Below are 14,121 nucleotides of genomic sequence, written 5' to 3' on the forward strand. Positions count from 1 at the left end.
TAGCCTGTATAAATTATGATTTTTTTGTTTTAACTGAAACTTGGTTAACCGATTCTTTTACTGATTGTGAACTTGGTCTTTCCAATTATAATATCTACAGATATGATAGATGTTCTATTACTAGTAATTATTTAAGGGGAGGCGGAGTACTCATTGGTATAAGAAAAGATATATCTTCTAAATTACTTGTTGTTCGTGAAATCAATGTTGAACACTTATTTGTGATGCTCACTGTTGGGTCTTCCAAGTTTATAATTAATGCTGCCTATTTTCCTCCTCTTTGTCCATCTCATTTATTTGAAAATTTTATGTCCGTCTTAGAAACGGTTTATCAACACCATCCTGAACAAATATTCTTGCTCTGTGGTGATTACAATTTGCCTGAGATTTCTTGGTCTAATGATTCACATGGCCTTACTTATACTTCATCATGTAAATATACTTCCAAAAAATGTCATAAAGAATTCGTCGAAAAGTCTGAAAAATCTCTATCCTCTAATCCCAAAAAATTTTGGGATTTTGTACGCAAGAATCGTTCCCACAATGCTGTTCCGAACACTGTTTCTTTAAATGGTGTCAATAGTTCTTCTAAGCTGGAAAGTGTTAATCTGTTTGCTAAACATTTTTCTTCGGTTTATTCTCCAGAGCCCGTTACTTCAAATCTTCAGACATTAGATATACAGTTCTTTGACTTACCTAACAACTGTTACTTCTCTACAAACGATGTCCTAATCAAACTTAATACTTTAGAAAATGTGTCTTCTATTGGACCCGATGGAATACCTGGCGATTTCCTCTACAAAACTAGGTTCATTATTTTCTATCCTCTTTGGATCCTATTTCGAAGATCCCTCGATGATAGTACTTTTCCGGACATGTGGAAAATAGGTTCCATTACTCCTATTTTAAAATCAGGTTGCCGTGCGTCAGTCACTAATTACAGACCAATTTCCATTTTAGGGCATATTTCTAAGCTCTTTGAGTCATTAGTCAATAGTCTTAGACGCAATTCAGCCTTCTGTAAATTTGATCTTAGCCAACGAACAGCATGGTTTCCGTACTGGCAGATCAACGGTTACTTGTAACCTTGTTTTCTGCAATTACATATTCGGATCTTTTAAAAATGGAACACAAGTTGATGTCATATATACCGACTTTGCTAAGGCGTTTGACTCTGTAAACCATGAGGTTCTAATCTCTGTTCTTCGTGCTACTGGATTTGGGGATCCTATCCTATCTTGGTTTAATTCATTTTTTAGTAAATAGATCCCAATGGGTTAATTTGTTCAACACTAAATCTGACTCATTTTTATCTCCCTCAGGCGTTCCCCAGGGGGGACATCTATCACCTCTTCTATTCTCTTTGTTTGTTAACAGTGCTAGCTCCTCTCTCAAACATAGCAAACTTCTTTGTTTTGCCGACGATATGAAGATTTTCCTCGAAATTAACTCTGTCGATGATTGTCTCAAACTCCAGGATGATTTAAATAGTTTCTCCGCATGGGCTGATTCTCTCGGTCTCACATTAAATATTGAAAAGTGCCGGTCCATGACATTCACAAGAAGTCGCTCTCCTATTACTCATCTTTACTCATTGAATGGCTCTAATTTGATTCCAGTTGACTCTAGCATCTGTGATCTTGGTTTTACTTTTACTCCCTCTCTTTGTCCTAGAGCTCACATAGACAGAGTTACATACAAAGCCCTTAAGGTATTGGGTTTCGTCAAAAGAATATCTAGTGACTTTAAGCTTTCCGCTTCCCTCAAAGCTATATATTGTGCACTTGTACGTCCAATCGTTGAATACGGCTCAGTTGTATGGGATCCCCAATCAACTGATGCTTGTCTTCAACTAGAACGGGTTCAGGGAAAATTTTTATGTTACATGAAACATTCTCTTAACGTAAACTGCACCCCTCGCGATTACACTCCCCTTCTCTGTTTGCTTAACTTATCCTCCCTAGCTGACCGTCGTCATTCCAATAATCTCACATTCCTTAACAAACTCTTAACAGGCTTGGTCGATTCCCCATCTCTTCTTTCTCTCATTAACTTTAGAGTTCCTGTTAGGTCCACCCGCAATAATTATCCTTTCTTTATACCTTTCTGCACTAGAAACTAAAAAATGAACCTATTACGAGATTAATGAAATTAGCCAATGAGGATCCGTTGTTCCTTTAATAGTTTTATTTTTGTATTCATTGTTTAGTTTAATTTATATTTTATACTTTGTTATATTATTCATGTTACGTTATTGTATGATTGTATTGTTCACCTAATAATTTTAACCTGGGCTCACGCCCGTTTATTCATTAAATAAATAAAAATAAATAAATAAATAAAAAATATATTCAATTATAACTTATATTATAGTGCGTGGAAAATGTTAAAATTACTGGCGACCATGTGGAAAACGGAACACACGCTTTCATGACCAAGTCCGTAGATGATGTCGCTGAGTGTTTCCATAAGTCGTTACCCGATAACGAAATGAGGTTTTCAATGATGGCCAATTTCTTCACCAGTAACGGTATTAAAGGAGAGGTAAGTACAAAATATTGTAAGTATTTACTATTTGGTTATATAATCAAAGTATAAACTATGTATACCTATTACATATACATTTATAGTAAATTTACTTTAATAAATCTATTTTAAATCATCATTATTGAAGTGTGCGATTGTAAACTTTCCCGATCATAATGACATGTAGGCTCTCCCGATGGTAAACTCCGCCGGGTCTACTCCAATATTATCTGACGAGAATATGTAAACTCTCCCGGGTCTACAATACTTCAGTACTACTAAGCTAGAGGAGCATGTGGCATTATTCATACAACGCAGTTGATAGGGTTGGAAAACTTGGTTGAACCATTACAGTCAAAATCGTTTTAAATATTATAATTTAAAATAGGTTAACGGTAATAAAATATTTAAATATTTAAATTACAAAATAAATATAGGTTAACGGTAATACAACTCATAATAAATATTTAAAATGATATTCACAATCTCTGCACTATAGCCAATTCATAGTGTAGCAATAATATTTAAAACTCAGGAGAGTTTACACATTTACTTCAGGTAAACATAATATTGACCCGGGAAAGTTTACTAGTTTTAAAATTCGGGAGAGTTTACTATCACCCATTTAAGTAATGGATAAGTATATTAAAAAATGTTTAACATATTAATATGATATAATATATTATATATAGCTAACCTATGTCCACATTGCCTATACAGACATATACAGTGAGCAAATTAATCAAAAAATAAGTTACCCTAGTTCTAGAGAATGTAGCGTGAACATTTTATAGCCTGAACAAAGTTCAGTTTTAGTCTTTTAGAGGCAGAGTGAAGAAATGAATTTATAGATACAATGTAGGTTTTTCTGTGATTTAAAAATAAAAACCATTGAGACCTGAAATGCTCACATAGTAATAATATTAATATTTACTAGACATAAAATAATTTAAAAATTTTTTTGGCATTTTCACTGACATAAATAGGTATTTTAAAATTTTGAACTTTGTTCAATGTTGGTAAAAATGTTTAGGCTTGGTCAAAATGCTTGAAATGGAGTACAATATTCTAAATAAGTCGTTATAGCCATTAAAAAATATTATAAATACATGGTCATGAATTTTTTTTAAAACATTTGAGGTTCAAATTTGGTCTTCAGTTTTTATTACAAATGAAAAATATTATATTCGTGAGGTTTTGAGACATTAAATTAAATTATTATATTTTTAATTGTAACTATTGTTTACTAATAAAACCTGGGCAATTTGAAGATTTTTTAAATTAAGTTAAGTTATCATGCATTAATAAGAAAAAGTTAAAAAATAATTAAACAATTTCTTTCAACACCTACTATTTTAATTTTTAACCAACCTTAAACAATACATGTTTGGTGAATATACAGCATTACTAAAATAGTGTAATCGCAATATGAATTTAACGTAAAATACTCTTAGTAATATTATATTATAAATTATAATCTACAAGTAATATATAAAGTCCACAAACGAACGACGGTCTTCATTCAGAATCATTTTTCATAAGCACTATACAATGATTTATCATTAAAATCGAATTTAAGTATTTAACACTTTCACTACAGAAAATAACTCAATGGGGCGCGATACGATTGCGCAAACCATATTATTTGTAGTTTGAACACTTTGAACTTCTAAACAACGATACCAAATATACAGGTACATATATATCCACAGTAAACATCCATACTGATTGTGGCGATATGTCGTACCTACGTTATTATAATAGATTATTTATTATAGAGATACGCACGTTATGTTCACTCTATACGTGATATTTTTTCTCTGAAAAAAGGTTTCTATTGTTCGAAAATTTTGCGGAAATGAGTTGTGTTTTTGTGAGCAAATGAGTTGTAAAAAAGGTAAATGTGCGCAAACGGGTTGTAGCCCTTATTATTGCCAATACCCTAATCATACTTCACACCTGTAAAGCAGAGCGGTAACCTACCAGCCCACTTTTCTTTCATTTTAATATATAAGTACTAGGTGAACCCTGATCATGTCATCCCATAATTCCATAAAAAATTACATTCTTGTTTCTCATAAAATTATCAATTGCAGTAAAATTAATCCCATTGTTTTAAAAAAAAAAATGTATATTTCTATTACATATTATGTACCCTCAAGACGTATAACGTTTCAAATATATATAACATTGACATAACATTCAAGTCAGTTGGATCTATCACTGCCCTATTAGGTTAGGCACGTTTTTAAGTCCCTTTTTCAATACCTCCAATAATAAATCATTGTCCCTGACCGATCCTCGAGTTGTCGAGGTTTCACTGTACTTGCTGAATAACCCACTTCACCTCATGTGCATTATATTTGCTTTAAAAATGGCTATATGTCTATATCTATATGCACGGTTTAAAAATAAATTTTTAGGCGCTATAAATTTATAAATATGTATAACTAAAAATACAATTTTGCCGTTTCTCTAGAGAAACGAGATAATCTACTATGTAAACTAATTTTAACATAATTGCGCCTTTAGGTTTTGAAAATTGTGTGCGAAATAAGAAAAGGACCGCTAAATTTTAGCACGTGCATAAGAGAAGCATTAGTGAAGCATTTCGGAGATGAAATCATTGGTATGAGCAAACATTTATATTGATCCTATTAATTAATATAATAAATAATACTGTGTTTTTTAGAAATATATATTTTAAGTGCGTAGATTGTACCTACTTAGTAAATACGAATATTACATTATTGTGAAATCGTTTTAATTATTTGTTATATAAATAAAAATATATAGCGTTGGGTGGAGTAATACTCATCGAAAATGGAAAAGTGAAAGTTCACGTCGTTAAACCGAGCTTGTTGAAAATCCCAATTAAATCAGAAAAAGAATTGAGCAATTGGGTACATTTCTTCGAATTATCTCCACCGTCGGTGGGTGTCGGATGCATAGTCTCTCATGATCCCGTAATTTCAATAAATTATTTTTATAAGTATATAGATACCTTGTACGGCTGTTCTAAATTTCTATTAAAAATGTTTTTCCTTTTCTTAGGGGTTGAATTTAAGACTTCAACACTTCCACATGTACACTGATCGCGGTCAAGGAGGACATTACCACAACGATACGGAGCCGGAAACCATAAAATATACTGGTTATTTTGGTGTCTCCAAGCAATTTACTAAAATTGATTAAATTCAAACTTGCTGTAATGTTTATTATAAAGGACAACCTAGTTAGATCAGTACTTCATTTTTTTAGCTGCTGCAGCCGTGGCGCCGTGCTGAACTGTTTATTGAGTATTGACGTGTAGAGTATACAATATTGTGTAGATACTAGATAATGTAGGTATATTTTTAATGCGATTTTTAAAAGCACAATACAGAAGTCATTTTTCATTAGTCATTACTCATTATAGCTTTTAATAATTTTTGAGTTTTATTTGAAATATTTATTTTAAACTTGCTGGTCTCAATATTCAGTACGCAGACAGTATGTATAATGAATAGTGTACGTGGCATGCCACGCCTGCAGGGATGAATAACACTAAACAAGTAATACTTATCCAACTAATGAAATGAATTGACGTCACATTTTTGTCATCACGGTTTTGGGTAGTGAAAGTTCTTCGATTTTCTTCGACATTAACTTTTTTGATAGGAAAGTGAATCTAGTTGGTTCATCTGGGAGTTAAAAATTTAAAATTTCCAATAGTTTTCAAAAGCGACAAAAAAACAAACAAACAATTAAGGAAAAACAGGAATATTTACGCAGAACCTGCTGTTTTGGAAAAAAATTATTTTGGTTTTTTGTGTAACTCTAAAAGAGACCTTTGATTCATAAAATTTTCAAAATATTTTGACTTGTGTTGAACTATTTATAGGCATACAAGATTCCTTAGAAGTTTATCTGCAAAGCATTTTTTTAATATTAAGACTCTTCAGTGGTTTATAATAATCTATCCTAGATTAGACTTTTTTTTTCTCTTGTTATCGACGGCGCTGCCGGGACTGTTTGCGCATTACTTCGTCAGCGTCAATCCTAGATTAGCCTATCTATCTGGATAGTAACTACTTAACCAAAAAAAATTCCTTTAATTAATTAGCCAACTTACATTAAGGTATAACTACTCTAAATTACATACCAATTTAAGCTTCCATAGTAATCCACTAATAAACATTTATCCTTTATCTCCCGCCCGGTAATGTATATTGTTTCAATATTTAAAGAAAATAAACTTAGAAAAATAAAAGATGTCAAGAGTCAAATGTCTATAAATATTTCAAAAAGAGAACTTTTAAAAAAAAATTATACCATGAGCTATAACCTCCCCCCCTATACAAAATTCCTGGTTACTCCACTGTGATGAGTAAACCGCATATACGCATATATTTATTACACATTTATATTGGAAATAATATTGCTATTATAGACATTTATTTTACTATTTAAAGACAGTAGTTAGTATCTACTACGATAAATATTGTACTAATTTTTCCGAAAAATATCTTATATTTATTTATCTTTATATTTTATTTTATTATGTATTGTTAAGTATAATAGTATAATACTATGATATATTATACTAATTAACGTTTGTGTCAATTACCGACCAAACTACCGTAGAACGGTGTGAATGGGTTCGCAATATAAATAGGAAATAGCTTAAAAATAATTTTTTATCAAATATTTTTTTCCACTACAAATCGTGTATCATGCAATAAACAAAAAAAACACATTATGATAAAATCAATGCATTCATCGCTTCACTTCGCACTGTACACCTATTACGTATTGCTATACTATTTTCTGTTCGTGTTTTTTTATACTCGCTTGTAATAGATGCTGTAATATACTTGAGTTTAGGTATATATTTAAATCATTATTAGTGTCGTCGACCGAATATATAATAATAAATGTTGTCCGTGGTGTAGGTACTATAACAGTTAATTATTATTATTAGTTTCTTTTTTTTTTTATTTAAAAAAATGAACACACATTTCTCCGAAATGACCAACGAAAGTTGCACTTTTCCAAGTACACTGGACATGAACAAATTGCCAATAGTGCGTTTCAAACTAAACACTCCGTCTTTAATATGCATTGTTCAAGGTACCCATAGCATTTCTATATTTGCTTAATAATTCTTTTTTTTTTGTACTATTTAATATGCTTTTTAATATAATTTTTTTTACTAAGCTTCGTCAATATCTACTAAAACTGATAGCTGGGGAGTCCCGAGTAGGGAATGAAAATTTAAAACAAGGAGTCTCATAAATAGTTCATACTGTAACCAACAAATATATTAACACAGTTATTCTTATTTTAAGTTAAAATTTGGACGAAATGAAATATTCAAACGAAGAATAGAAGTTTTAGTTATTTTGTTGTAATTTAAAAATATTATTCGTGGGTATATTACACTTTTAGATACTATAAGTATTTTTTTGTACACAAATTGACATTTTTAAATGCAATTAAAACTGTAAATATCTTAACGATTTAAATGCTCGCCCGCTCCAGGGTATTAATAGAGTTACCACCTGTCCTGGGTTTCTTTCTCCACGGCCCTGCCTATAACATTAAATATAATATAGTTGCAAGCAGGGTTGTTTCATACAAGAGGGCAAGAGGCACAACCTATAGTATGGTTTAAATAGTTGGGCGATTGTAAACTCCGCCAGAATATCGGTTAAGATAAAAAGGTAATAATAGGTCTATGGTAAACTCCGCCAGCTTTTTTTTCTTACCTGTAATGGGTATATGTAAACTCCGCCAGTTTTTTTTTTTACCTGGTCAGTGCGACAGTACTCACATTGCCACGTGCCTTCTCACATTAAATACGTTTACATCTATTGTGATGTATATGTCAAAATTGATAAAATATTGTCAAGGTTAGATCGATTCAAATTATTAGTAATTTTATCTTCATATTATCTGAAATCAGGATTTCCAATGATGATATCGGCAGTAGATAAGGTATACGTAAAGACGTATACTTTGACGAACATAATCATTCGTAGTCTGCGTGTTTCCGTACTTCTGATATTTGTAATTTGTATATGTCCGAACGAAATATGTCGCAAGAAAATAATAGTATAAAATTAATTACTGGCCAACGAGGCAATTTGTTGGTTGTATTTAAAAATTATAAGTATAATAAAAATATAAAATACGCGTCTGGTGAAATAAAATGGAGGTGCAATAACAAAAATTGTAATGCATTTATAAAAACTGTTGGAGCTGAGCAGCATAATATTGCTTTAACACATTTTGCAAATGATACTCACATTACTTCATGCCTTCCAATTTCCATCCAAACACTAGAAAGACAANTTATTATGTGGACAATTATTAATTATTATTATGAAAAATATGATTTTGGATTATTTATTATGATTTTTTATACTATGATTTAAATATTGATATGATATGATATGATATTATATTATAATTTTATTCTACTATTTGATTTTCTTCACTGGCAGAGTTTACATAAACTCAATTTTATCTGATGTTTTTCAGTGGCGGAGTTTACATGAACCCAATTTTACCTGTTTTTTTTTTCTGGCGGAGTTTACAGTAAAAAAAGGTACTTGTGGCGGAGTTTACGTGCGCCCAAATAGTTACCTATCTTTAAAAAAACGATTAAGTAAGGTATAATATAAGTAATGAATATAAAATAAATATATAATGTATGGCTAATCTTAAATTATATACATCGAGGTTTTTTGAAATTATGAATAAATGTAAGTGTATACTTATAGAATCGTGTTATTAGCAATGCAAAATTCTACGTTTATTTCAGCCATATTGCCCGAGTTATTAGAAAACTTTGAAAATGTATTTGCAGAGGTAGTTCAATGTCCAGATTTAACCCAACCGCCGTTTAACTTGACCTCCGAAGGTGAGCATTAAGTATTTACTTATATTGGTACCTATACCTATATAGACTATAGTTCATGTATTAGCCGTTTGGTAAATTGTGTAGGTATATATTTTATTAATGGGTATAGGACTATGTGGTGACGAAAACGTATTTGACATCGGCGATGTCACTAATTTTATTCCTTCATTAAAACGAGAAAAATTGTATAACGTCAAAGATTTAAAACAGATTACTGGGTCTGATCCTTTGGTTATCATCGGAGCTTGTGCCGGCCCATATCCGTTTTTCGGAGCCGACAGTGAGGTGAGTATTTTTGTCACTATACAGATTGATTCATCACCAAACATGCGCATCCTCCTTTTATCCTTTAATACCTATACCTACCTAATATATTTATTCAAATTCAAATTTCTTAACATATTCTTCCCTGCATATATTAAAGTGAGATTCTCCAATTTTACTGTTAACTGCTAAGCACATGTATTTGTTAAAAAAAAGTTGAATACTTGTTGTATATAATACCTATAACTACTTATTTACATAAATCAAAATGAATTTCTGAGTTATTAAATGTTATGTAGCCGTAAGTTTACTATAAGGATAATAATCCTTAATAATTGTTTCATATCAAATATACAATATTATATCTAATATTATATGTAATATTCGGTCAGATTTAGTCTGCTGTACCAACTTATTATACTATGTTTACTCATAAAATGTTTACAAAAATAAAATTATAATGTATTGACATTGTATACTAAATACTAATTAGTTATAAATAATTAATAATTACCAACTAAAATGTTCAATATCAATAACCCAAAAACGGACTTTTATCCTTAATTCTTAAAGTGTATAATAATTTAGAAACCACCTGTTTGATTGGTTTTTTATTTATATACATCAATATTTCTAAAAAAAAATCATGTGCTCGACTGTAAACAGTAAAAAAGGTATTTCTCAAATGAGAAAAGTTGGTGTTGGAAAAAAATTAAATAAGTGTTTATGAAATTAAAAAAATCTACTAATGTCGTATTTCATAATGTTTTTGACAAATGTATTCAATTATAATTTATAATATAGTGCGTGGAAAATGTTAAAATGACAGGAGACCGTGTGGAAAACGGAACACACGTTCACATGACAAAGTCCGATGACGTCGCGGAGTGTTTCCATGAATCATTACCCGACGACGAAATGCGGTTTTCAATGATGGCCAATTTCTTCACTAGTAACGGCATTAAAGGAGAGGTATGAAGAAACTCTGTGTATATATATTTAGTATTCGGTTATAAACTTATAATCAAAGTTTAAACTCTCTATTACATAAATATTTATAATAAATTTACCTTAGTAATTCTATTTTAAATCATCATTATTTAAGCAATATAGGTAAGAACTAAATAAATTGAATAATGTTAAACATTTTAATATAGAATATAATATTATCCTAATATAAGCTTATATTGTCTATATAGAGTTGCCTACCTTTTCTTTTATTGTAATGACTAGAAAGGGCTACTTGAAATGCTACACATCTCTGATTGTGTCACTCTGTGATTGGAAAATATACCAACCTTGTTTCTAAGAAAGTCATCGATTTCTTTAAAGGCTTATTTGATAATTCAAAAATAATGTATAATTAGTCTATGCCATGTATAAAGGTGCCTTAGCGATTTATAATATTTCAAGTAGACATAACATTAACATTTAACCAGTTGGGTAATAATCTCATAAGTTGTTATATAACTTGATTAATCGATACAATGACACACAAAAAAAAGTTTGGATTTTTTATTTCCACGTTATCTAATAGATATACTTACTACGTACTACAGATGTACTTATTTTATATGTATATATAACGGGCGATGACCCTGCAGTAGTAGATTATTTTATTTTATTATTATAAATTTATAAAATATATTGTTACTATATATTATATACAGACAACTATAAAATACTCGATAGCTCGAAAGTATGTGTTAGCCTCTGTATTTCAATTTATAGAAACACTTACAATATTTTTTTTTAATTGTAACTTTTAAGGTTTTTAATAAATTGTTAGACAATATAAATTTATAAGTATAACTTAAATTACAATCTTACCGTTTCTCTACAGGTACAACATAATATATTATGTAAATTAATCTTAATATAAGTGTGTTTTTAGGTTTTGAAAATTGTGTGCGAAATTAGAAAAGGGCCTCTAAGTTTTAGCACTTGCATTAGAGAAGCATTAGTAAAGCATTTTGGAGATGAAATCATTGGTATGAGCAAACATTAATATTGATCCTATTAATTAATATAATAAATAATACTGTGTTTTTTAGAAATATATATTTTAAGTGCGTAGATTGTACCTACTTAGTAAATACGAATATTACAGTATTGTGAAATCATTTTTATTATTTGTTATATAAATAAATATATAGCTTTGGGTGGAGTAATACTCATCGAAAATGGAAAAGTGAAAGTTCATGTCATAAAACCGAGCTTGGTGAAAATTCCAATAAAATCAGAAAAAGAGTTGGGCAATTGGTTACATTTCATTGAATTATCTCCATATATCTAATATTATATGTAATATTCGGTCAGATTTAGTCTGCTGTACCAACTTATTATACTATGTTTACTCATAAAATGTTTACAAAAATAAAATTATAATGTATTGACATTGTAAAAATTCAACACTTCCACATGTACACTGATCGCGGTCAAGGAGGACATTACCACAACGATACGGAGCCGGAAACCATAAAATATACTGGTTATTTTGGTGTCTCCAAGCAATTTACTAAAATTGATTAAATTCAAACTTACTGTAATATGTTTATTATAAAAGACAATCCAGTTTGATCAGTACTTCATTTTTTTAGCTGCTGCAGCCGTGCTGAACTGTTTATTGAGTATTGACGTGTAGAGTATACAATATTGTGTAGATACTAGATAATGTAGGTATATTTTTAATGCGATTTTTAAAAGCACAATACAGAAGTGATTTTACATTTTAGACATTATAGTTTTTAATAATTGTTGAGTTATATTTAAAATATTTATTTTAAACCTCACAGTCTCAATATGTCAAAAATGCTTCGACTTTTAACTTCAATATCTTTTCCAGTGGGGTGAGAATTATTGTTGGTGGATTCGAGACGTATACTTTTAAAATGATTTTCAAAAGAGCAAGGAAAATAAAAATTAATTTAAAACTGGAATTTTTAATAAAAATTGATTTCCTGTAAATTCGATTTTAATTTTTGGTGTAACTCAAAAAAATTTCTGTTAAGCGATGTTTTCACTGAACGTTTACATTAACATTTTCTATATACTTACCACACAATTTTCAAAATATTAAGACAGTAATTTCAACTTTATAGAATATAGATGTTCAGCTACTAATAAGCATATGGAATTTTAGATTATTATTAGTTTTTTTTAATTAATGTCGAAAAAAAAATTTCTATCCATCAAAAGTTTTGAAAATGTTATACAAGGATCCTCATTATAAGTTGTAAGAAAAAATTTTAAAAAATTTGAGTATAAAATCAAAAAAAATTTCCCCATTTTTTTGAGTGAGAAATTTACAAAAAAATTTCTTTTTATATCTAAGATTTGAAAATGTTATCTCCAAAATCTGTTGAATTAAGAAATGGTAAACCAAATATATGAACCAACCGCTTTTCTAATTCATCAAACATTGTAAAATATAATTCTTGTAATAGCCCTATTGAATTGTAAGGTACCAAACTTGGCCCAAATAGAAACGGCATTCCCATATTTGTGCTGTTGGAAGTATAATATTTATTGCTCAGAGCATTGATGATATGTCAAAGTCGGTGACAAATTTACTAAGATTTATTCCAACCCTTTTTTTAATAATATATGGTAATGCTTTATCTGGTAAAAAGCAAAATATTAATGGAATATAAATACTATTTTTTAATCCATGAACTGTATATATTTGAATGAAAATGTTATGACAATAATTAAAAGTAGCGTCCATGGTCCATGTAAACTAATTCTAGTTATTTTTAACATTCAATATTGGTATCACATGAAAATATAATAATCTCTTTTTTTAAATTTAAATCTTCGTGTTCAAAAATAAAATGTTCACCTCTATTATAGTTTTTACATTAATTGAACTCAAAGTATTACGAACTTCTTTTCTTGCAGACTTTGGTATCTTTGAATAACAACTTACTTCAGCATTTTATACATTTCCAGAAAATCAGTCATTAATAAATTACTATCGTTTTTATGTTGTGCAAGTTCTTATCTGATCATTTTTTATGGTTTTTCAACAACGCTGGCAACTGTTTTTTTTACACAAATTATTTATTTGTTGCCGATTTAAAGTAGTTTCTTCCTTATGGTTATGTACAAAACAAGTATTTTTACTACCAACTAATTTTTCCTTATCGGCTTAACTTTTTTAACACGGCGCTTATTGTCAGTTGTCATAGACGATTTATATCGATGGATGACAAGAATACCTTATTGAAATTTGAAGATTGAAGATGTATATGCCCATGTCGCCGTTTTTATCCGAATCCAATTACAATAGGGTCTTGATAATCCAAACGAGATTGGGAAAAGGGTTTGTTCGGATTACTTATGACTTCAAAAAAATTTTTTTTAATGGAAAATATTATTTACAAATACATTTGTACATATTGTTAGATAAGATAAGATAATTC

The 14,121-nt window shown here is 29.7% G+C and overlaps 2 protein-coding genes across 3 annotated transcripts in view; both read left to right on the top strand.

The window, feature by feature from the left end:
- LOC111031104 (ester hydrolase C11orf54 homolog) overlaps positions 1 to 5,931 on the top strand; it is an 11,701-nt gene extending 5,770 nt beyond the window's left edge. The window contains exons 4-7 of one of the 2 annotated variants that reach the window (XM_022310903.1): positions 2,374 to 2,544; positions 5,059 to 5,155; positions 5,323 to 5,492; positions 5,581 to 5,931. In XM_022310903.1, the coding sequence (XP_022166595.1) occupies positions 2,374 to 2,544; positions 5,059 to 5,155; positions 5,323 to 5,492; positions 5,581 to 5,721 (579 nt within the window). In that variant the 3' untranslated portion in view covers positions 5,722 to 5,931. Of the gene's footprint in view, positions 1 to 2,373; positions 2,545 to 5,058; positions 5,156 to 5,322; positions 5,519 to 5,580 lie in introns of both variants that reach the window. The other variant, XM_022310904.1, reaches the window with a different exon arrangement.
- A 967-nt stretch (positions 5,932 to 6,898) lies between these two features.
- On the top strand, positions 6,899 to 11,993 carry LOC111031124 (ester hydrolase C11orf54-like). The gene is made up of 6 exons (XM_022310933.1): positions 6,899 to 7,638; positions 9,335 to 9,433; positions 9,543 to 9,718; positions 10,502 to 10,669; positions 11,592 to 11,688; positions 11,854 to 11,993. Exons 1-6 carry the CDS (start codon positions 7,515 to 7,517, stop codon positions 11,991 to 11,993), a joined length of 804 nt encoding a protein of 267 aa, XP_022166625.1. The 5' UTR covers positions 6,899 to 7,514.
- The last annotated feature ends 2,128 nt before the right edge of the window (positions 11,994 to 14,121 follow it).

Source organism: Myzus persicae, unplaced genomic scaffold (genome assembly GCF_001856785.1).
Source record: "Myzus persicae strain clone G006 unplaced genomic scaffold, MPER_G0061.0, whole genome shotgun sequence".
Taxonomy (NCBI): Eukaryota; Metazoa; Arthropoda; class Insecta; order Hemiptera; family Aphididae; genus Myzus; species Myzus persicae.